General features: G+C 36.6%; 1 protein-coding gene across 4 annotated transcripts in view; it reads left to right on the forward strand.

Moving 5' to 3' along the window:
• Nucleotides 1-25,468, forward strand: part of TRPC1 (transient receptor potential cation channel subfamily C member 1) — a 59,486-nt gene extending 34,018 nt beyond the window's left edge. For 2 of the 4 annotated variants that reach the window (XM_040234136.1, XM_040234147.1), the window contains 7 exons: nucleotides 1,539-1,875; nucleotides 8,032-8,171; nucleotides 9,817-9,960; nucleotides 17,036-17,247; nucleotides 21,815-22,016; nucleotides 22,316-22,510; nucleotides 23,551-25,468. In XM_040234136.1, the coding sequence (XP_040090070.1) occupies nucleotides 1,539-1,875; nucleotides 8,032-8,171; nucleotides 9,817-9,960; nucleotides 17,036-17,247; nucleotides 21,815-22,016; nucleotides 22,316-22,510; nucleotides 23,551-23,778 (1,458 nt within the window). In that variant the 3' untranslated portion in view covers nucleotides 23,779-25,468. The remainder of the gene's footprint in view (nucleotides 1-1,538; nucleotides 1,876-8,031; nucleotides 8,172-9,816; nucleotides 9,961-17,035; nucleotides 17,248-21,814; nucleotides 22,017-22,315; nucleotides 22,511-23,550) is intronic. The other 2 variants (XM_040234141.1, XM_040234157.1) reach the window with 1 other exon arrangement.

Raw genomic sequence — 25,468 nt, forward strand, 5'->3', positions numbered from 1 at the left:
AAACAAGGTGGAAGCTGAATGTCCTTTTAAGACCAGCCTTCAGAATTTACATAGCATCACTTCCAGAATCTACTTGTTAAAGCAATAACAACCTTGGTGAACTGAAGGACAGGGAATATTGGTAGCCTCTCCATTGTTGGTGAGAAGAGTATCAAAGAATTTGTGTCTATATTTTAAAACCACCAGACTTAGAATATCTCCAATTGAAAGTTCTTCCAATTACATATTTAAAATCATGGTTAATTAAATCATCATAGTGTAGAGAGATGACGAGGGCAGCAGTCAGTCCTGAGATTGCTTTGATATTTGGGGGAAGGATGAAACTACTGAGTTTGGGATGCTACTAAACTGGGTGGTTGGTGGGAAGAAAATCTGTATTTTTCTCCCTGATAGTTCCTTTTAAGGGACAAACTAACAATTCCCTAACAAGAGAACTAAGAGAGCTGAGAGCTAAGCAGAAGGACAAATATTAATTGCCAAAAATAAGTATGGCTTATTAGGAAATTTCTTGATAAGCACAATAAACAACAAAACTCTGTCCAGGTTTTTTAAGTACACTGTTGCATTCTATAAATTATATTCTGTCTTGGGATGAAACATTTTAAAACATAACATTGACCAAATATTATTGAATATCTGAATGATATTATGATCATTTGTGCTTTACTTCAGCGATTTTCAAGCCTGATTACATTACTGAGTCCAGAGTCATCAGAATCCTTAACTTATACTTCCTAGCATGAACATTATATTGGGAAAATATTACTTCTGAATTTTGCAAACTAAGAATCTTTATAAACTTCAGTAAATTAATTTCTGTATTTGAACTAGAATTTTCCTCTTATGTGGGAATATTTTTCCTTTTCTTCTCACACAGAATTCCATTTTATGAGGATTTAAGAGTGTCTTTAACACATTTTAAGAAATTCTCAGTGTTTTCATGGAACATAAATATATGTGATGTTTAGCCTTTAATTGCTTTACTGTGCTTGACATATTGGTTTCTTGTAACTGAAATCATTAATTTTTCTAGGCTGAAGTCTCTTTCTATGGATTATGCTTGTTAATTTTGAAATTTCATAAATACTGTTATGAGTCTTTATAAAGTAAATGTTTCATAATGGCTAAGCAGGCAGGCTAGTAATAGTCACTAATACTTAAGGGATGCATGCTATGACCAGGCACTATTCTAAGAGCTTTACATTTAATCCTCATAACCAGTGTTTGACTAGTGTTTGATACTGTTATTATCCTCATTTTATAGATGGAGAATTTGAGGCTGAGAGAGATTTAAAAACTTGCTCAAGGTCATTTAGTAAGCTAAGTGGCAGAGCCTGGAATTAAATCTAGATAATCTGGCTCCAGAGTCTATGCTCTTAACCACTACACTCTTTTATTACATGTAAGAAAAAAAAACTGGACTATATAGAACTGATTTCAAACTATAATTAAAACTTTCAATGTAACTAAATAATAGTGCTATTGGATCCTATTTACAAGTTATATTTGACTTGTGTGTGTGTGTGCTTCCTTTTCAGTTTGTTTCCCAGTCCAACTGTCAGCAGTTCCTGAACACTGTTTGGTTTGGACAGATGTCAGGTTACCGTCGTAAGCCTACCTGTAAGAAGATAATGACTGTTTTGACAGTTGGCATCTTTTGGCCAGTTTTGTCACTTTGTTATTTGATAGCTCCAAAATCTCAGTTTGGCAGAATTATTCACACACCTTTCATGAAATTTATTATTCATGGAGCATCATATTTCACATTCCTACTGTTACTAAACCTATACTCTCTTGTCTACAATGAGGATAAGAAAAACACAATGGGGCCAGCCCTTGAAAGAATAGACTATCTCCTTATACTGTGGATTATTGGTAGGTATCAAGTTAGTTTAAAAGGTTCTGCCTTTATTTAGCCTGTTAATTCTCCCTTGATTGGTGGCATTATAAACTGCAGTCAGCTTATAATTTTACATAGTTTATACAGCAAGAATTTGAACACTTCCATAATCATTGAGTGCTTGCTTCAGCAGCACATATACTCAAATTGGAACAATACAGAGAAGATGGCTGTATTCGTGAAGCGTTCCATATTTTGGGGGGCTTCCCTCGTGGCTTAGATGGTAAAGAATCTGCCTGTAATGCGGGAGACCTTGGTTCAACACCTGGGTTGGGAAGATCCCCTGGAGAAGGGCATGGCAACCCACTCCCAGTATTCTTGCCTGGACAATCCCCATGGAGAGAGGGGCCTGGTGGGTTACAGTTCAAGGGGTTGCAAAGAGTCGGACACGACTGGGCAACTAAGTACATGATCACTGGGGACATAGCTTACATTTTTTTAAAAAGATAAATGTTCTTAAACTTGATAATAAAGAAGCAGATCTCTTCATATGATTTAATTACATGGGAGCTAAGAATTCTTTCTCAGTTACTAAAATTGTTCATGCTTGTTAAAGACAGATTTTGCTGATGAATTTTTTTGTTATAAGAATATGAACATTTTCTTAGGCATTTTAAAATATATTTGATTGCATTTTAAGAGTTAACAATTTTGTTATATCATTAGTTTTTTTTTTAAGAACCTATGAACTTTTGCAAATGCATATTACCTTACTTCCCTGGTGGCTCAGACGATAAAGCGTCTGCCTCCAATGCAGGAGACCCGGGTTCGATTCCTGGGTCAGGAAGATCCCCTGGAGAAGGAAATGGCAATCCACTCCAGCACTCTTGCCTGGGAAAATCCCATGGACGGAGGAGCCTGATAGGCTACAGTCCATGGGGTCGCAAAGAGTCGGACACGACTGAGCGACTTTACTTTACTTCTGTTTGTGCTCAGTTGCTTAGTCATGTCTGACGCTTTGGATTGTAGCCCTCCAGGCTCCTCTGTCCATGGGGTTTTCCAGGCAAGAATACTGGAGTAGGTTGCCATTTTCTCCTCCAGGGTATCTTCCTGATCCAGGGATCAAACCCACGTCTCCTGCATTGCAGGTGGATTCTTTACTGCTGAGGCATCGGGGAAACCCATCTGTGTTGTAGAGCCATTACTTAAATTTGGGTTTAGAGCATTCCCTGGTGACTTACTCTGTAAATCAGTTCTTTACAATGATAGCCATATCTCTTTAGAAATAAGTCTTTTAAAAAGACATTTTATTTGCTGAAAATTGTGTTTTTATAAGTATTATGCTGTAAAATAAATAATGACCTTCTGTAGTTTTTACTGCCCTTGCCCTTTTTGAGACGGGTTGTGCCTGCTTGTTTAAAGGCATTCCTTGGTTCAGTTTACTTTTTCATGCAGTGAGTACAGTGACTCCTGACTCATGATACCTGGCTTTTGTATATTTATTTTCTGTTATTTTCCTTAACCCTCCAGAAAAATAAATAGGGTTGAATTACAAAGAGCAAGGTAAAAAAAGAAAACAATGTGTTGTTGAATCCGCAGACTCTTAATGGTATCCATTTAGTTAGGTGTTTTTTTTAACCGTTGGAATATAATAGAACAGCCCTTACAAAAAGGTCCATTTTGAAATGTTATATACCTGCTTTGTCCTGGCACAGGCAGAAACAGATATGGCCTAACATGCATGATGCTTATGATCTAATTATTGTTTTTAAAAAACTCAGTAACTTGAGAATCACACAGATAAAATAAATAATTATATATGAGTTAAGTGCTACTAAGTAAAGATCATGGAGCTAAGAGGGCAAGCATATTATAAGAGCTTTTTACCTAGTTGGGGGATTGGAAAGGCTGTCCTGAAGAAATGATAAATGAGCTAAAATTTAAAGAATAAATAGGAGTCAACTTGGAGAATTGGGAAAGAAAATTATTCTAGGAGAATTGGGAGAGGAAGTATTCTAGGCTGATCTAAAAGTTACATTCAGGGACCCTGTGGCAAGAGGCACACAGAAGGGACTGAGGAATGGTGGAGCAAGGAGAGCAAGAGAAGTGGAATTCAGGATGAAGCCACAGATACAGATTTGCATTAGACCCAGCACAGCCTTGTCGGCCACGTTAAGTAATTTTGACTTAATACTAAGAACAATGGGAAACCACTTTAAGTGGGTAAGTGGGTTTTTTAAGTGGGTAAGTGACAAGATCATTTTGGCTACAGTATAGAGAATGGGTTGGGAGGAAGAGCTGTGGCAAGAGTAGATGGAGGGAGACCAGTAAAGAGCCTGTTGCAGTAAGCTGATGGATACCTTGAACTTAGGATGGTTGTGATAGAAAAAGAGAGAAAGAAACAGGTTCAAGAGATTATAAAGTAAAGCAAATAGAACATGGAAATATATGTATATCACATATGCATATCACACACATATACATATCACATACATACATGTATATACATATCACATACATATATGTGTAGGAGGAGAGGAGGAGGAGCATTATTAAGCAATGTAAGTATTCTGGAAGAGTACTAAGTTTGGGAATTTGTGAGAGAATAGATTCTGAGAGTGGTTGTCAAAGTTGAAAAGTCTTTGAGATACTCAAAAGAGGTATCAATCATCCAGTTGGTTGATTTCATAGTCTAGAATTCAAGAGGAAGTTTAAGCGTGAGTTAGCAGTGTGCAAATAATCTACATATATGTTGTATATGAAACTATGGGCATGTGTGAGACACGTGAGAAAGTATAAAATGAGAAGAGGGGACCTAGGAGCAAGCCTTGAGAAATCCCCAAATGATGGGATTATAGTTTTGCTAATATTAATAATTCTTTATATGTATATATGGTCCATTGATTAGGTAGTGATTGCGTTGCTTATAATAGTTTAACATTGTTGTGTTCTTCCAATCCAATTCAGAAATTTGAAATAGATCGAGTATATTAGCTTCATTTTGGTGTGGGGTGTTGCCTAAGAGATGGGAAAATACCTGTCAGTGGTACTTAATATTCTTTCATATATCTGCCTTTTTAAAATCAAAATCTTATCCAATCCATGTTGTAATTTTTGTCAAGAGTTCCATTGAGGTATAATATTGCATTTTACAGAAATAAAACACTTATTTCTGTAAGCATTTTAGTTTAGTGTTTTAGTGTTACAGTGTTTGGGGTAATAAAATATAAGTTATTTGCTTTAACATTTTTGATAGTTTTTATCTATATTATTTTCAGTTTTTAAAAATATTTATTTGGCTGTGCCAGCTCTTAGTTGCAGCATAAAGGATCTTTAGTTGTGACATGTGGGATCTAATTCCACGACCAGGGATCGAACCTGGGCCCCCTGCATTGGGAGCGGACTCTTAGCCACTGGACCACCAGGGAAGTCCCTGTTCATTTTAAATAGAAGCTCTTGTAAATGGAATTTTAAAAAACGTATTTTCTGTGTCAGATCTGCAGATATTTAAAAATGATCTTGTACATAAAGTATGTATTCTTTATAATTAAGATATTATGAACAGAGTTTTTCAAGAATACTCTCAAGATACTTTTCCCAGGGGACTTATTCTGTCTACTGGTAAGCCAGAGGATGATTCTGATGGCTTAACTTGATCTTCACCCATATGTAGGCTGTAGCAATCTGTTCTTTTGTCATTTGCTGTTGTTCAGTCGCTAAGTCATGTCCAATTCTTTGTGACCCCATGGACTGCAACATTCTAGGCTTCCGTCTTCCACTGTCTCCCCAGAGTTTGCTCAAGTTCATGTCCATTGAGTCAGTGATGCTATCTAACCATCTCATTGTCTGTTGCCCTCTTCTTTTTTGCTTTCAATCTTTCTTAGCATCAGGGTCTTTGCTAATGAGTCGGTTCTTCGCATCATGTGGCCAAAATATTGAAACTTCAGCTTTAGCATCAGTCCTCCTGATGAATATTCAGGGTTGATTTCTTTTAGGATTGACTGGTTTGATCTCCTCCAGTCACTTTACATTCTCCTTAAAAATATCTTAATGGAGGAATGTATCATAAAGCAATCCTCTATTGCGGTACTGTTCTCTAGTACTCCTAGGAATATAAAACTGGAGAAATTTCTGGCCAAAGAAGAGGAAGGAAGTTTTGGTTTGGTTGGTATTTATTTATGTGTATTTATTCATTGAGCAAGTTTTTTGAGCACCTTCTATGTATCAGGCACTATTTAGGACATTAAGGACATTGGTTGATAAATATTCTTACTTTTGAAGAGTTTTTACCCAAAGTGGGAGAAAGATAGTCAGTTAATAGTAGACATAATAAGTAAACTATGTCCATTGTTTAAAAGTGATAAGTACTAAGGGAAAAGATAGAGAAGCAGAGTTGGAGGATTGGGAGTGACAGGCATAAATTTGTGATTTTAAATATGACGATCAGAGTAGGTGGTGAGCAAAGATGCAGGATGGACGTCTGGATGAGGAGTTTCCAGCTGGAAGAAGAGCTAGTGTCCCGTTTGGGAGTTTTGGGTGTTCCGAGAACAGCAAGGAAGCCAGGAGGCCAGTGTGACTAGGGTAGTGGAAGGAAAGATAGAGAGCAGAGGAGATCCAAGAGGAGAGGTAATGTAGGGCCTCAGAGACCGTTCTAAAAAATTTGGTTTTGACTCTGAATAAAAGGAGATAAAAGGGAAGGTGCAGGGTGCAGTGCGCGCTATGCACAGTCAGCAGCAGTGGTCTTAGGTTCTTATTAACATTCACACTTGCCAGACACCATAGGCAGAAACCTGACACCAGATTTACTTATCTCTGTGGAAGGATATAAGGCAGGAAATAAAGCATGACAGCTTCAAATACGTCTTTATTGGCAGTTCTTACAAAAAACTGGGGCTTCTTAGCCCCATACGGGGCACACTCAGTCGTGTGGAACGAGGTCGTATTCATAGGTGTGGGCTACCCCAGCCAGAGAAGCCTGAAAACTGGCAGGATTTCTTATAAATCTGGATATATTATAAAGCCTCAGAGTGTAGTTCCCACTACAGGCACACTTCAAGTTAAAGAAACATCACACAGAGAAGCTGAAACCTGTGTTTCTTAACATGTTTTTATATAGTCCTATTTGTGTATACTTTGGGGGTCTATGATTCCACTTATGCAGTTTCCTAGTCAGTGATTGTTTTTATAACAATGTTGAGCACAGCTGACTTTCCATACTTTCCTTAACATAGTATGTTTCCAAGGAAACCACTTTACTAGATGATAACATGAGGTTTTGTTCCCATGGGGAAAGAGATCTGTCCTGCAGTTAATTCTTTGTCCTCTGGGACTTGCTACAGGGTTTTGATGAGAGAAATAACACTGCATTTTAAAAAGATTGTTCTGATTGCTGTGTTGAGAATGGATTTCAGGGAAAACAGGGTAGAAGCAGGGAGACCAAGTGGGTTGTTTCAGACATTCAGGCCAGAGAAGATAGTGGCTTGAATTTGAAGTGGTGGTGAGAAAGGTTAGTTACTAACTATATTTTGAAAATAGAGCCAACGGATTTACTATTGCATTGAATGTGTGGTTTACAAGAATATCAGTCAAGGGTGAGGCAAGGACATTTAGAGTGAGCATCTAGGATGGAGTTGCCATCAGCTGAGATACGGAAGTCTCTAAGTGCTGTGACCTTGGGAGCAGAGACTAGGAATTCAGTTTGGACATGTTGGGACATCCAGTTTGAGATTTAGAGTAGCCAACTACCTGTGCAGGTTAAGTTTAGGAGGGAGGGTTAGAGATACTTATTATTGTGTAAATACAGGTTTAGTTAAAAATTTGAAAGTCTACTACATAGATACTATTTAAAGCCATTAGACCAGACTGGATGAGGTCACTATAGGAGTGCAGATAGAGAAAAGAAAATAATCAGGAACCGAGCCTTTGGGGAGGGGACATTTAACAATGATTTATTTGTTTTCTTATGCTTGTTTCACATCATTTATTACAATCCCTCTCTGGGAAAGATATTGTCAGATGAAGCTTAAGATTCCTTTTCTTTCAAATTTTAAGAACTTTTTACTGAATGTTATTTTTTTCTTCTGAATGAGGCTACAGATGATACATGTTATTTATTTAATACTTTGAATTTTAGTTTATTATTGAATTAAGAGAGTGTCGTCTGATTTTTTTTTCTTTTTTTTTTTTTTTAGGAATGATATGGTCAGACATTAAAAGACTCTGGTATGAAGGGTTGGAAGACTTTTTAGAAGAATCTCGTAATCAGCTCAGTTTTGTCATGAATTCACTTTATTTGGCAACCTTTGCCCTCAAAGTGGTTGCTCACAACAAGGTGACTATTAACTATGTCAATTGAAGGCAGGAGTGAAGTTTATTTAGGAAAAACCCAAGATATTTAGCCATGGATCTCAGAGTTACTTTGGCCCAAATCTGTGTCTGATGTGTTTTCATTTTAAACCTATCTTTGGCAAGGAAATAGCGCCCATTGTTTCCTTCCTTTCTAATACTTTCAAGGGTGTTAATTACCTTTAAATGTTGGTTACCTATTATATGCCAGGTACCTTGGTTGATACTTGCTATACTTTATCTCATTTTATTCTCACAGGGACTCTATGAGACAGATGTCCTTATCCCCATTTTGCAAATAAGGAAAAGGAAGCTCAGAGATAATAAGTAACTTGTCCAAGACCACACAGTAAGAAACCAAGACTGGATTTAAATCCAGGTCTGTCCGGGCATTTTCTTTCTACCAAATGCCAATTCCTTATATCTGAGCTAGGTTAATTTACCTATTACTTAAAATGAGAACACAAAGTTATTTAAATTGGTTATATTTACCAGGGAAAAGTTTATCTGAATGGAACTCATTATGGTGTTTTACGCATTCCAAATCATGACGATTATCTCCATAGCTTAAAAAGTGATGTAAATTTAATTATTTTCTGATGCCTATAGTTTTATATTTAAAATTCGACAAAAATCCAACCTTATAGACATCTTACAATGTTACTTTTATAAAGATTGATTTAAAGCCCAGGAAAGGAAACAGAAACTATGTTGACTATCTTTGTTTACACCGGAGTTTAGAATTCTGAGGTGTCACATTCAAGGAACTATTATATAATATTTTTTGAGTTTTGGCTAATTTACAGACTAGAGAGAAAGCAAACTGCTTTTCTTATACCACTTTATTAAAAACTCTATTCCTGTATTTGATCATTAGTACAGAACATGTTTATTAGGTATGTCAATGACCAGAGCTGTGAGGTTATTAAGAAAATAAAAATTGATCACTTATAGAGAAATGGTTGGATAGAGAGGTTGATGGTCATTGGTTTTTTTAGACTGGTCCCTTTTTTAGACTGGTCTCTTAGACTACCCTGTAGAAGCAGGATACCCATATAATTTTATTATTTCAAACCAAGATACACAAATGAAGAAAAGCACAATTAATAATTAGGCCAGGAAAACTGGTATGTAATCTGGGAGTGTCCCAGGCAGTTGAAACATGTGGTTACTCTGTGTCCAGGTATAATAATACACCCTTTTTGTTCTTGTTTAGAAGGGAGAAGAGCTTCTATGGTACATTGTAGAATCTTGAGTCAAGTAGCTAGCTTAATTTAATGCGAAAGCTAATTAATTTCAAGCTTGTGTTGTGGAATTTAAGAAAGACTAGCAAAAATTTCATTCATAAAAAGTTTAATGACTGTCTTTAAAAAATTATTTCATCTTTTAAAGCATGAGAATTTCGGAGAAAACCTCTTCATGGAACACAATAGATATTGCTCCACATGTGTAGAAATCATCTATTTATTTAAAACAATGTTATTTCTATTAAAAGAGAAGTTTATGAGACATAAATGGAGTTCTGCCACAAGGAAAGACAAAATGGTTTTCTTTCAATGGTCAGAGTATTTGTTTTTATTTTCCTAAGTTGAGAGAGCAACTTACCTTTGGCTTTTCCTTCCTAATCTTAGTTTCATGATTTTGCGGATCGGAAGGACTGGGATGCGTTCCACCCTACCCTGGTGGCAGAGGGACTTTTTGCATTTGCCAACGTCCTGAGTTATCTTCGTCTCTTTTTTATGTATACAACAAGTTCTATCTTGGGTCCGTTACAGGTAAGCAGTTACAGTTTCTTAAAGAATATTTATTATTAAAGCTACTACACCTTTTTCTTGTCCACTGGAATATTGTTTCTCATGATGTCAAAACTAAACTTTGCTTTTGAAAATAATTAACAGTTGAAAAAGTAACAGCATGTTCATCTGCTTTTTTTTCTGGCTGAATGATAATCCTTTCCAGATATCCAGAGTTTTATTAAGTTGTAGTCCATTGTCCCTCTTTCCCAAGTCTACAAATATGGATGTATTTGAAATAAATACTTCAGACAGTAGAGGGACATAAAATTTGCTTTTTACCAAGATGAACTTCACCTTTAAAGTTTTAAGTGACAAATAAATATAAGGGAGATATTGTGCAGAGTTCATACTTCATGATGGTTTTGAAAATAAGTTATACTTCATAAAATACTTCCTCACATTACTTAATAACTATTAAACATAATAAGTTAGAAAATGGCATATTTGAATTTTTTAAAGATGTATTTATTTTGGCTACATCTTTGTTTCTGGGTGCAGACTTTCTGTGGTTGTGGCGAGCAGGGGCTCCTCTCTAGTTGCAGAAGCAGGGTCCTCTCATTGTGGTGGCTCCCCCAGTTGTAGAACAGTCTCTAGGCATACAGTCTCAGTCGTTGCGGCTCACAGGCTTGGGAGTTGTGGCTTCCGGGCTCTCGAGCGCAGCCCTAGTTGCTGTGTTCAGGCTTAGTCGCTCCTTGGCATGTGGGATCTTCCTGGAGCAGGGATTGAACCCGTGTCCCCTGCGTTGGCAGGCAGATTCTTAGTCACTGGACCATGAAGGAAGCCCAGAAAATAACATATTTAGGGCTAAAAATTTCATAGTTTATGTAGTCTAGCTTTACACTTTATAGTACTTTTACAGTTAAGGAAATCAAGGTTTTATTTATTCAAAGTAATATGATTATTATTGAGAGAGTCCAGGGATAAATTCTGAGTCTCTTTACACTAAAGAAAGGACTCAGAATTGGTTGCATGTACTCCACAGATTTTAGTGTTGGTTGTTCTTAAAAGGTGGGGTCAACTCTGCTTGTGACCAGCTCTACATAATACTCTGTTATTTTATAAGTCTGGATATCTGAGCGGTATTCAGTCTTTCTTATTAAGTCAAAATTTACTGACAATTTAGATTCTTTTTTATATTTTTAAAGAAGATATTTTAAATAAAATGCATAATTACCTTCTCCAACAGAAATACGAAAACAGAATATGGAGGAAAACCCCAATTTGATTTGATTTGACTTGTGCTGTCATCATTCAGAGTGTTTCCTAAAATGTGACTCCCTCAAGCCAAGTCCTGTGAGAATCTCTGACTAAGTTTGGGGCACACTGCATTCCATATAACCTCTTTCAGGAATTCACAGTACACATGATCACATTAAAGCCTATGAGAAAGAAGTAACGAAACTTGTTTAACCTTGTTCAAACTATCATCACCTAAATTTATTTAACATTATACCCATTTTTCATGAAATATGCTCAGGTCTCTTTTTTTCCTCCAAAACATGATTTATGAAATACTGGTTTAGTTTGTCTATTATTTAAATGTTATTTTGATTTAATTTTGCCACTAGTATCATCTATAAATGTTTTTAACCAAGAGTCAGCAGTATTTTTACGTGCACATTGTTTTGCTTGTTTCTTAACTAAAACCTAGTGGTATCACTAGATTTCTATACTGGAAATTGCTTTATAGATTTTTACGAAGGGTTAAATAGGAGAAAGTATATTATTATTTCTTGGTAAATTATTTTATTTCTTTTTCTGAGAACAGTTGAGTCAGGTCTTCCTGACTTAATCTCTTCCCAAAAGAACTGCAGATGTGTATACAAATACTGCATAAGTGGATATTTGTCTTTTCAACTATGGTGTGTATTTTTCCTTCTCCAGCAGAGTACTTTATATTGCTCAAATAGCCACAGAATTAACAAATAATTAAAGTCAAGCTAAGAAATATTTATTTTGTTCCTATTTTTTAAAAAAGGTCTGTACGTTAATCATAATATATGTTAAAAGGTTATGATCTTGTCCAGCAAATGATTTTTTAAAAATTATCTCGGGACTACCCTGGTGATCCGGTGGTTAAGACACCCTTTTCCTATTGCAGGGGGCATGGGTTTGATCCCTATCAAGAAACTAGATCCCCCATGTTGTGGGGTGTGGCCAAAAAATAAATAATAAAAATTATGTTTATTAAGGTATCATTTTCTGTACTATAAAATGCACCCATCCTAACTGGATAGTTTGATGAGTTTTGCAAATGTATAAACTTGTTTAGAGTATGACTACTTCTCAAGGTTGCAGGCTCCCTGCTCCAAATCATTATATCAAGTCTGCATTCAGCAGAAAAAAAGGGAAAGGCAGAAAGAATGACCCTTCTGTCTCTCTTTTTTTCAACAAGAGGACAGTTGTTTTTCCTCGAGGCCTACCAGATACTTTCACTTATAACTCATTGGCCAGAATTGGGTCACATGGCTATTCGTGTCTCTGAAGAGATGAGTACTCTTTTAATTGAGCATGCTGTGTGGTGCCGTGCTGTGCTGAGTTGCTTCTGTTGTGACTGACTCTTTGCAACCCTGTGGACTGTAGCCCACCAGGCTCCTCTGTCTGGAGGTTTTTCTAGGCAAGAACAGTGGAGCGGGTTGCCCTCCTCCAAGGGATCTCCCCGACCCAGGGATCGAATCTGTGTTTCTTATGTCTCCTGCATTGGCAGGTGGGTCCTTTACCACTAGTGCCACCTGGGAAGCCCTTCATTGACCATATTGCCCCCAAGAAACTAAGGTCTGGTTAGTCAGAAAGAGGATGAAAAATAGAAATTGAATAGGAATCTGTGGAGTTCTATCTTCAGGTGTTTACTTTAAAAATTTCTCCAATGAAGACATTTGTTTTCCAGACTAGTCTTATTAACATGACAGACTTGTATAACATATTAGTGAGAAAGAAGTCTAAATCATTTTGTGCAGATTTGTAAAACATTTTTTTCTGTTTTGTTAATCATAAGTCAAATAGATTGACCCAGCTGTGAGGAAAATTGACAATAAGTTAACTACTTTAGCTAAAGTGTAACTTTTTTTCTTTACATAAATAACCTGCTATATCAGATAATGTTTTTATGTGATTCCTGCAGTTGTCTGTTAAATTTATCTCCATAAGTAACTAACATTTTTTAACATAAATTAGTAACATTTGTCCTTCCAAATTTTTGTAGATTTAGAAGCTGACAGACTTTTATTGTAACTGATTATATAGTAGAACTCTAGTTCTCTCCCTTAGTTAAAATGACCAAATTTATTATTCTTACAGAGACACTTTGGAGAATGAAAAGATGTTTTTCATTACTAAGTTGGGACGACAGCTTTGAACTGGAACTATACCAGGCAAATCAAGGTCATAGAATTATCCTGTATCGGATATATAAAATGATCTTGATTCAGCAGTGATTGACTGCTAGAAGAGACAAACATAAATATTGGTATAAAGTGAAAAATATAGAGATTATATACAAAGGACTTGGGAGCATGACTGAGGGGGTGCTTAGAGAGAGTCAGGAAGCTTGAGTTGCGATTTCTCTGTATATTTTGTATATTAACCCTTATCAGATACATTGTTTGCAAATATCTTCTCCCATTCAGTGTGCTGGCTTTTAATTTTGTTGATGGTTTCCCCTGCTGTGCAAAACCTTTTAAGTTTCAGTAGGTCCCATTTATTTTTGTTTTTTGCCTCCCTTGCCATTGGACATATCCAAAGCTGTATTGCTAAGACCAGTGACAAAAAGCATACTGCTTGTGTTTTCTTATAGGAGTTTTATGGCTTCAGATTTTTGTATATGGTGTGAGATATGTAGTCCACTTTGATTGTTTTGACAGATATAAAGGACATTTTGGGTATGAATAGCTTGATTAGATTGGAGAAGGCAATGGCACCCCACTCCAGTACTCTTGCCTGGAAAATCCCATGGACAGAGGAGCCTAGTGGGCTGCAGTCCATGGGGTTGCAAAGAGTCGGACTCGAATGAGCAACTTCACTTTCATTTTTCACTTTCATGCATTGGAGAAGGAAATGGCAACCCACTCCAGTGTTCTTGCCTGGAGAATCCCAGGGACGGGGGAGCCTGGCGGGCTGCCGTCTATGGGGTCACACAGAGTCGGACATGACTGAAGTAACTTAGCAGCAGCAGCAGCAGCAGCTTGATTGGATAGAACTTTTCTACAAATAATTATGGGTTTTTCTCAAGAAAGATTTGGAAGAATGACTAGAAGTTATTTTTGTAACTCTTGTCAACAACTTTTTAAACTTAACACTTGATATGCACCCTAATGATATCAACTGTTTCCTTTATCAGGCATTTAGCATATTTCTGCTATTCTACATAGTGCTCTGTATATGAGGCTTTTTCTTATGTTAAATTATTTCATAAGGATATCTTGACTTCCTAGATGGCTCAGTGGTAAAGAACCCGCCTGCCAATGCAGGAGACACAAGAGACTTGGGTCTGATCCCTGGGTCGGGAAGATTCCCCTGGAGTAGGAAATGACAACCCACTCCAGCATTCTGCCTGGAAAACCCCATGGGCAGAGGAGCCTGGTGGGCTGCAGTCCATGGGGTCGCAAAGAGTGGGACACGACTGAGTGACAGAGCGCACGTAAGGATGTCTTGGGCTTCCCTGGTGGCTCAGGTGGTGAAGAATCTGCCGGCAATGCATAAGGCCCAGGTTCAGTCCCTGGGTTGGGAGGACCCCCTGGAGAAGGAAATGGCTACCCACTGCAGTGCTCTTGCCTGGAGAATTCCATGGACAGAAGAGCCTGGTGGGCTCCTAGATAATACATCTTAAAAGTAGTATTAACCTATTAAAAGATAGGATTCTCACGGTGCCTCAGTATTTCTATATAAAAGGATGTATTAATTTTCAGTCACAAAAAAAGAATATGTTCATCACATTCATGGCTTTAGTGTTCTCCTTCCTCCTTCTATTATCGTAGTAGTTTTCTTTAATTTCCATTTTTCTGATTAGTAGGAAAATATTTTTCTCTGTGTATACTATTGTATAAATTTCAATATTAATTTTTAAATTACTATGTTTTTTACTACTTACTGTTCACATTTCTCAATTTTAAAACTGCTAAGTAGTTTTAAATAAATATTTAAGGAAGCATGATTGTTATTTTTTAGCTAATTTTGGTTCTTCCATCTTATACAAGAATTAATATCATGTTTTTAAAAAACAAGTCATGAAGTTTGTGGTGTTCTTATCAATTATTGCTCATCTTGATACTGAAATTGAATTACACTTGTCTTTAAAACTTAGTAATATTAAATGAAGAATTTTACTTTTGGACTGAATTTTTAAAATTACCTTTAAGCTTGCAGTGTCTAAATTTTCTTCAAATTTAGTCTTTTCTATCAATATCTAAAGCAGTTATTGTATTCTTAACCATCATACATTATTAGGTTCTCTACTAACATGACATGGCTTTATTCTAAGCACTGATAATCTGAATAAATGATTTCTTTCCAAAATGACATAATAAAGCTATCCTTGATGAAGAGAGAAATGGATTTCTTCTCTTTCTCACACAGTTTGAGCTTTCCAATTCTAAAAGCTCTCTGTTTCTTCCATCAGAATTTTGCAAGAGGGCCAAGTGAGGGAAGCATGAGATTTTGAAAACTAGCACATACTGATCAAATGCACAGACATCAGGCCTGGTGGACCTATCCACTCCAAGTTGCCTGAAATACTAGCTTGTGCTGTGCCTGAAAATTTTAGCACCTCTTCTACTTAATTAGCTGGCTCACTTTAGTGGGCTGGAGGGGCTTGGCCACTTGCCTGCTCCTACTGTTTGTAACATTGGCAACTGGCATATGTTATGTTGGCAGGCTTGAGGCAGTTCAGAATTTTATTTGAAGTTGGATTAACAAACTGTATAAATTTGACCTGGTTACATTTGAGGAAGGATTATTTCTAAACACTAACTTTTTTTATCTTAAAAAATGCATATAGCAAAGAAGATTCAAAGGAATATAAAGTGAGAAAGTCTGCCTTCCACACCGCTAGTCCTATGGGTAGGCACTGTTAATGGTTTCTTGTGTAAACTTTCAGGAATTTCCTGTGCATATCAAACTTTATCTATATGAAAAAATATATTTTATCTGTTCTTTAAAAAATAGCTGTTATAATACTATCATGTACCTTGCTTTTTTGACTTAATGTTTTCTAGGTACCTTTCTAAGTCAGCACATCGAACTCCATTCTTTGTAACAACAGCTTTAGAATGTTCTAATTTTTGCTACAATGCTCCAGTGAAGATCCTTGTATGTTATGCATCTTTGTGTACTTCCTATGGGCTAAATTCCTAGGCATAAAATTTCAGGGTCAAAAGGTTACGTTAAATTAGTCTCCAAATTTGTATGGAATTTATGAAAAGTGCCTATTCCCCAGATTTTGAAAGAATATTGAAGGAGAATGAAATTAGGCTTGAATAAAGCTTCCAGATGTGCTACACATAATCTAAATTACAAAAGATACTCACATACAAGTATTAGATCCTCTCATTTGACTTAACTCATATCCTTTTTTCTTAATAGACCTCAAATGAAAATTCATCACCCTGGCAATAGAGATTAGGTCAGTCCTCAAGGTGGAAACGCTGTTCTTTAAGAAGTGGTTTTTAGAATTGGTTGCAAAATTTGAAAACTTAATGTCATAATGGTTTTGTATTTGTAAACTTTGCGAAACTATAAATGTAAGTAAGCATTTATTTCCCTTTAGGTTTTAGCAAGGAATTTTCCTTTCATCCCTTGCAAATTAGGCCTTTTCTTCAATCTCCGTGCCTCTTCCTCTACCTTCATAGCAACACTGTCTTCTGCAGACTTGGTTCAGAATCAAGGAATGTGCCATCTAACACTCACAGTGCTGGCATGATCAGAATGGGTTTTTGTTTGGTAACTGGAGTTTTGATGTTTAAAACTGATGAAATACCTCACAGGGGAAAAAGAAGAATAGCCTTGTGGATCATATATTTTCTTGCATGGTCATTTAGTTTTTCATATTTTTGTTTTCCAGATGATTTTAATGAACACCTATGTAATATTTCCACAGATTTCAATGGGACAGATGTTACAAGATTTTGGAAAATTTCTTGGAATGTTTCTTCTTGTTCTGTTTTCTTTCACAATTGGGCTGACACAACTGTATGATAAAGGCTACACTCCAAAAGAACAGAAGGACTGTGTAGGCATATTCTGTGAACAGCAAAGCAATGATACCTTCCATTCGTGAGTGTCTTTTAAATTTTTAGTAAACATATTTCTTTCTGCCCTGTTACGTGTGAATTCATACCTATAGAACTAGAACTTCATATTTTCTTTAAGATACGCCTTTTGAATAAGAAATACTTACTTGTCATGAATCATTTGATAATCATCAACAACAAACACCTTCAGTATGCCGGACACTGTTCTAAGTGCTAAAGAAATGAAGTATCAGTGAACAAAAACTACTCTCATGGAGTTTATTTCCTGGTGAGGTGATACAGGCAGTAAAAATAAGAATAAGCCATGAAATTAAAAGACACTTGCTCCTTGGAAGAAAAACTATGATAAACCTAGATAGCATATTAAAAAGTAGAGATATTACTTTGCTGACAGTTGTCTGTCTAGTCAAAGCTATGGTTTTTCCAGTAGTCACTTATGGATGTGAGAGTTGGACCATTAAGAAAGCTGAATTGATTTTTGAACTGTGGTGTTGGAGAAGACTCTTGAGAGTCCCTTGGACTGCAAGGAGATCCAATTAGTCCATCCTAAAGGAAACAGTCCTGAATATTCACTGGAAGGACTGATGCTGAAGCAGAAGCTCCAATATTTTCGCCATCCGATGGGAAGAGCTGACTCGTTGGAAGAAGATTGGGAAAGGATTGAAGGCAAAAGGAGGAGGAGGAGGCAGAAGATGAGATGCTCAGGCAGCACTGCTGACTCAGTGGACGTGAGTTTGAGCAAACCTAGGGAGAGAGTGGACAGGGAAGCTGGTGCGCTCAGTCCATGGGGTCGCAAAGAGTCGGACATGAACTGAACCAGTATTATACAATGTTGATAAGGACCAGTAGCCCGAGGGAAGCTTGGGCCGAGGAGGGTTTTTGTGTAAGAGGGTGTGTAGCTTTAGTTAGATAGGAGGTTAGGGAAGCCCTCCCAAAAGATGACATTCAAGTAAAACTATAAAGCTGGTGAAGGATCAAGCCATGAAGAAGAATCTGGAGGAAGAGAGCTGGCAGATAAGGGAATGGCGAAGGCCAATGCCCTGAGATGAGAGTGTAAGTAGCATGCTCAAGGAAAAGCCAGGAGGCCAGTCTAGGTGGTGTGTAGTGAATCAGAGGAAGAGTTGTGGAGTGAATCAGGAAGGTAATGGGGAGTTGGGCTTCCCTGGTAGCTCAGACAGTAGAGAATCTTCCTGCAATGGAGGAGACCTGGGTTCAGTCGCTGGGTCGGGAAGATCCCCTGAAGAAGGGAATGGTAACCCACTCCAGTATTCTTGCCTGAAGAATCCCATGGGCAGAGGAGCCTGGCAGGCTATAGTCCATGCGGTCAAAACTCATGACTGAGCTCAGGACTGAGTTACTCATAACTGAGCAACTAGTACTTTCACTTTCAATGGGGAATAAAGCAGATCAAGATGGGAGAATAAGAGGACATGGAGCTCACCTCCCTCCACAAACATATAAAAAATGCATCTACATGTGGAATAATTCTCAGTGAAAGCCAGCTAGAAACGGGCAGAAGGACTCCAATACAACCAAGGCTCTAAGAAAGGTACACGTGTAATCAGGTAGGATGAGAAAAAAGTGATTGATCAGGACTTGTACCCCTATAGGGGGACTCAAAGGAAAAGGGAGATTATACAGGTGGACACTTACCCTGGGGAGTGAGTGCGTCAAGCCACGGACTCTCCTAGTCTGGGTTCTATGCATAGGAGACAGGCTGCCTTAGCTGGTTGGTTGGAGAATCCCTGGGACACATGAAGCCTGGACTCCAACTCATGAGGAGTGCAGGTGCTGGCTTGCCCCTGGCTAGGGCAGAGGAGGTCTGTCCTAGTGGCTGCCAGGTTTCCTATGACCAGCTCACTGCTCTCCCCAGCCTGAACTGAGCGAATACCCCGGCCCTGCTCATTCTACGTCACAGCATGTCCCTGGATCTAGGGCATCAGGACCTGGGAAAAGACTCAGTTTTGAGACACAGAGGCAACTCAGTCCTGGAGTGTAGCCCAGGGGAGGAGGCATCGCTGTAGTTGGAGCTTACTCCAGGGGCACTCTGGAAGCAATCCATAGTTTTGACAGCAGCATAGCTGCTGGGTTTCCTGTGACCACCTTGCTGTGTGCCCAAAGCCAATCTGAGTGAATGCTCTGGCCCCACTCGCTCCACACCACAGTGCAGCACTCAGCGGCCGTGACCAGGGAAGAAACAACCACGGGCTGCATCTGAGTGGAGCCATGGACACTTAACACAGGTAGTGCATGGGACTCTGTAAGTACATGAGCCCCACTTGCTTCAGCGCACCCCTCCTTTGGGGCAAAGATCCTGGTGTGGGGGAAAGAAAAAACACACACACTTAAAAGGAACAGATCCAGCTCCAGAATGACTCTCAGGGCTTCTACTCCAGCAGCTTGGGAGTAGATCCCACCCCTGACCACAGGGCGGTGATGGCCACTGAGCAGGGAGATGTCCCTTCTCACACCCTGCATGGGCTCTAGACCTTCCATCTCCAGCCATTCCCCCTACCAAGGTGAGAGCTGCTAGCATATCCTGAAGAGAGATTGGTGTCCGCATCAGATCTAGCCATCCCACCAAATCCTATGGGGACACCCAGAAGAACACCTCTTCAGGACCACAGTAGGCAACTGTTTCACCTAAATTCATAGAGGCAGAGAAAGTTAAGTAAAATGAAAAGGCAGAGGAACTACTCTCACTTGAGAAAGTAAGAGAAAAACCTTGAAAAAATAATGAAACAGAAATAATTAACCAGATAAAGAATTCAAATCATTGGTAATAAAAATGCTAACTAAATTAGTTTGCGTCAAGAGGACATATCTAAACAAAGATCATTTTAGCAAGGAACTAGAAAATATTTTTAAAAAGACTCAAAAATAAGCAATTCTGTATGTACACCTATGGTTAATTCATGTTTATGTATGACAGAAATCAAACCAATATTGTAAAACATCAATCAATTAAAAATAAATAAATATTAAAACAAAAATAGGCAATTCAGTATCTGAAATAAAAAAAAAAACAATAGCAGACTATGTGACACAGAAGAACACATAAGTGGTTTAGAAGATGGAATGATGGAAATTACCCAATCAGACCAGCAGAAAGGAAGACAAAATGAAAAAGAGCAAAAGCAGTCCACCAGATTTCTAGGACAACATTAAGCAAACAAGCATTCACATAATAGTTCTAGAAGGAGACAGAGCGAGAAGGGGATTGAAAATGTATTTGAAAACATTATGCCTGAAACTTTCCTAAACCTGAAGAAGGAAATGGATATCCAGGTACAGGAAGCACAGAGAGTCCCAAGAAAGAGGAAACCAAACAGACCCACATCAAGACATATCATAAGTAACATAGCAAGAGTTAGAATTCCAAAGGCATCAAGAGAAAAATAGTCATATTCAGGGACTTGCATAAAGTTATCAGCTGATTTCTCTGCAGAAACTTTGCAGATTGGAGATTTATTCAGTGCTGAGAGGGAAAAACCTATATTAGGATACTCTACCCAGCAAGATCATCATTTAGAATAGGAGGAGAGATAACAAACCATCAAAAATTAAAAGAATTCATCAATATGAAACCTACCCTAAAAGAAATGTTGAAGGGTCTTCTCTAAATGGAAAAGAAATAAGAATCTATAGGAAAGGGAAAATCCCACTAGGAAAGGCAGGTATAGAGTAAGGATTGAGGATCACTTTAAAAAGTGATAGATTAAAAGAAAAAACACATAAAAGCAACTATAAATACAGTAAACAGTTGAGAGATAATCATGAAGATGTAAAATATGACAAAAACAGTGTGGGTGAGTGGGTAAAGTGTAGATCTTTTAGAATGTGTTTGAACTTAAATGACTATCAGTTTAAAACAAGTAGATATAGGCCAATGTATACGAGCCCTATGGTTAAGGACCCATCAATAGATGAATCGATTAAGAAAATGGGGTGTGTACACACACACACACTGGAGTGTTACTCAACCATAAAAATGAAATTCTGCCATCTGCAACAATGTGCATGGACCTGGATAATACTATGTTTAGTGAAATAAGTCAGAGACAAATACTGTATAATGTATGGTGGCATCTAAAACGTGATACAAATGAATGCATATGCTGAACAGGATAGAGATTCACAGAGATAGAAAACAAACCTGTGGTTACCAAAGGGGAGAAGGAGGTGGGGTTAATCGACTATACTTCAAAGAAAAAAAGGAAGGGGAAAAAAGCAAGGTAGTAGGATCACGTAGGACCTTGTTGGCTCTTGTATGGACTTTGGGCATTGGAGCTTGAGAGCCATTTGAAGTTTTTGAACAAAGAAGTGGTGCAATGCTGTTAACTATTAACAGGATCATTGGCTGCTGTGGTTGCAAAAAGACAGAATAGTAGTAAGAGATTAAACAGAAATGGTTTGTCTTCCTTTTGAGTTTGTTTCTTTGTTTACAGTAAGGCATATCTGTGATGCTGGGTCCATCCCTAGTTATTTTACAAAATATTCTTTATGTAATGTTGTATTAATAAATTCTTTATTTTTGCTAAATAGCTTCTTAAAATTCCTTTCAAATAGAAATATGATTGTCTTCACAGGTTCATCGGCACTTGCTTTGCTTTGTTCTGGTATATTTTCTCCTTAGCACATGTGGCAATCTTTGTCACAAGATTTAGCTATGGAGAAGAATTACAGTCCTTCGTCGGAGCTGTTATTGTTGGGACGTACAATGTTGTGGTTGTGATAGTGCTTACCAAGCTGCTGGTGGCAATGCTTCATAAAAGTTTTCAGTTGATAGCAGTAAGTATTCATTCTTTTAAAATTTTTATATTCTCTTCAGGTCATACCAAATGTATACAGTAGGTAAGACAACCAAAGATTTAAAAGAATTAAAAATTAGTATCTTTTAAAAATTAAATGTAAGTCATTTTAAAATGTAAATAATGTATATTAGTTGCAAGTCGGGAACAAAATTTTTACCTCCAAGGTGTGGAAACACTTGAACAGTTTTAAGCAGTCCGTACGGGTCCCACCATGTGTGTATGCGTGTATGCATGTTTAATCATATCCTGGGTTAGTTTTTCATTTGCCTCTTATAGAATCATGAAGACAAAGAATGGAAGTTTGCTCGAGCAAAACTGTGGCTTAGCTACTTTGATGACAAGTGTACATTGCCCCCACCTTTCAACATCATTCCTTCACCAAAGACTATCTGCTATATGATTAGTAGCCTGAGTAAGTGGATTTGCTCCCATACATCTAAAGGCAAGGTTAAGCGGCAGAACAGCTTGAAGGTAAGAAGTTAGATGTTTGAACTGCAGCGTGATAATTTTAATAATTCCTAATTTCAGATGTTTCCTAAAGCATAAATATACAGAGTCCTAAGGGCTAAGATTCATGCTGTTTTATACTAATTTGTTGTAGTCATAAAGCAATTAGCAAAACAGCTTAAGAAAACAACGGCTAAGACTGTTCGTTTTTTTTCATTCCTGTATCCCTAATGCATGGCATAGAACCTATCCTAAAATACGGATTCAATAAATATTTACTGAAAATGCAAGAGAGGTGTGATTTTTTTTTTTCATGAATTCTCATCTCACAGTTTTAGAACAAGGAAAATATTCACGATATCTAGCCTGTTAGCATAAATAAAGAGTGACTCCCAGAGTGAACTCATATTTTTTTCATTCTTTTTGAAAGTTGTTTAATATATGAATAATTCAATCCATGTTTCTATAAACCAGGAGTTGGCAAACCTTTTCTGTAAAAAACCAGATAATTAATATTTTAGATTTTGTGGGCCATGACAAAATTACAGATTTTATGTGGGTAGTAATATAGCAAGAGAGAAAACAAATTTCCACAAAATTTTTATTGATGAAATTAAAAATATAACAATAATTGAGTAATACTTCTTTATATGTGATATAGGTCCATTAATGAAAAGAATGGAATTCTATTTTGGAATAACCTATTTTGTTTAATCAGGGTTCAAAGTTAGTATTCCCCATCATCAAGTTAGTAACTCATGTTCATCCATAAAAGCCACTCTTAGCTCATAGGCCATCAGAAATAAGAATTGGGCCATATTTGGCCTGTGGGTCATAAGTTTGCTAATCCCTATTATAAACTGAGGATTTTAAACTAAGATAGGCATACAGGTGAGTAAAACAATATGCAGGGCATATTTATTTGAAACATGTTGAATATTTTAAAATATCCTCTAATAAAGCATTACAAATCTGTATTTGTATCTGTAAACTTTTTTAAAAATCCACCTCATTTAAATATTTTCTTATGTACATTATCAGTATCATCTTATTTTGTTTTGAAGGAATGGAGAAATTTGAAACAAAAGAGAGATGAAAACTACCAAAAGGTGATGTGCTGTTTGGTGCATCGCTACTTGACTTCCATGAGGCAGAAGATGCAGAGCACAGACCAGGCAACTGTGGAAAATCTAAATGAACTGCGCCAGGACCTGTCAAAATTCCGAAATGAAATAAGGGATTTACTTGGCTTTCGGACTTCAAAATATGCCATGTTTTATCCAAGAAATTAGCCATTTTCTAAACTGTGTAGAGAATAATTTTCCATATTATAAATCTAAAAGACTGTATTTGCATAACTTACAATTAAATTAATAAGATATATATTGAAATAAAGAATTATGTAAAAGCCATTCTTTGAAATATTTATAGCATAAATATATGTTATGTAAAGTATGTATATAGGATTAGTTTTTTTTAAACTCTCTTGTCAGTGGCTTTTTGCAGGAGTAAAACAGATTGAGTAGATAGATTTTGTTAGCATGCTGTTTAGTTTTCTTGTTTAAATAGTGCTTAATTTTTTCCTTTCTGCCTAAGAAGCTTAGTTAGAACTGTCTTAACTATTGCCAGAAGGTTTTGTAAAAATGAAGATCAGCAAAGGTGGACTGATCTTTCATATGACATACTTGAGATACAGAAGTCATGTTTTTAAAAATCTTTGTTTTACGAGTTTACATATAGTTCAGTATTTATTGTTTCAGAACATAGGTTTGCCTAAAACAGTAGTCTGTTTTGTTCTTTTGTTATAATCTTAAACAGCAAAGATAAAGCTCTAATGAATATTTGAATCTATTTATGTGTCTATACATTAAATTCACTTCAATGAATTTGTTATTGTGATATATTTACTTTTACATGGTTATAATCACTTTATATCTTTAATTTTTCTTTTTTTCACTTAATAGTATTTTATATATACATTTTCATTTATTGATAGAGTCAGTCCACATATTTAAATTTTTATAGAATTATACAGCTTTTGAAAAATATAGTTAGTAGACTTTCATTTTGTAGCTATGGAGTATTTGATTATGTTTATAAGTTTGCACTACTGCTTCTGTGAACTTAGGTATTTATTGGCTTGTATTTTTTTTATTGTCATGGTAGTGATGTAATTTTTTTTCAAGTTGGAGTGAATGTTCCTAGTTATAAAGCTAACTCAAAATAAGGACTTAGAAGATACTTCTTTAGCATGTTTGGTCGCAGCCTGTTTTGCTTTTGTAAACACTGAAAGGCCTTTTAATGTAAGGATTTGTCATATTTCTGAACTAAGGTTCTTGATCTTGTCTCCCAAAGAATTCCACAGGATTTAGCCTAGCTTGTATAAGACTTCATGCTTATTTGTTGCTCATTCTTGATGCTTAGAATAAAAAGCATTGACTTTTTAAATAGGAGAATAAAATATATATTTAATTTTTTTCCTGTGTTCGTATAAGGGATATAGATAACATTTTTCATAGGGTACGGCTTATATATTCTTGCAGCATTTCCAGTTAAGAGGTTATTATATATACAGTTATCTTCTTAACTAAATGTCTGATGGTCTTAAGGCCACAGGGTGCAGGTAGCCCTTGGTCTGTAAGCACCACCAATCCAGGGATCATTGTTGAAATAGTATCGTGTTTCGTCTTGCTTTTTACTTTTTATTTTTTAATTTCTAAATTGTAAGTGTTCCCTCTTTTGGGCAAATTCTTATAAAAATGTTTATTGTAAAGTTATATATTTTGTCTATGATGGGATTATGCACTTCCCAATTGGGATTTTACATCAGGGTTTTTAGTCATTCTAAAAAATATATAATTATTAAATAAAAATATTTATAGAGTGCCTACTGTATGCATGAGTTACTTATGAGGTATATTTTGAATGACAGCATATTGTAAGAAAAAAGGTAAATAAAACTTGACACTAGATTATAAATTG

This window comes from Oryx dammah, unplaced genomic scaffold, assembly GCF_014754425.2.
Source record: "Oryx dammah isolate SB20612 unplaced genomic scaffold, SCBI_Odam_1.1 HiC_scaffold_2, whole genome shotgun sequence".
Classification (NCBI taxonomy): Eukaryota; Metazoa; Chordata; class Mammalia; order Artiodactyla; family Bovidae; genus Oryx; species Oryx dammah.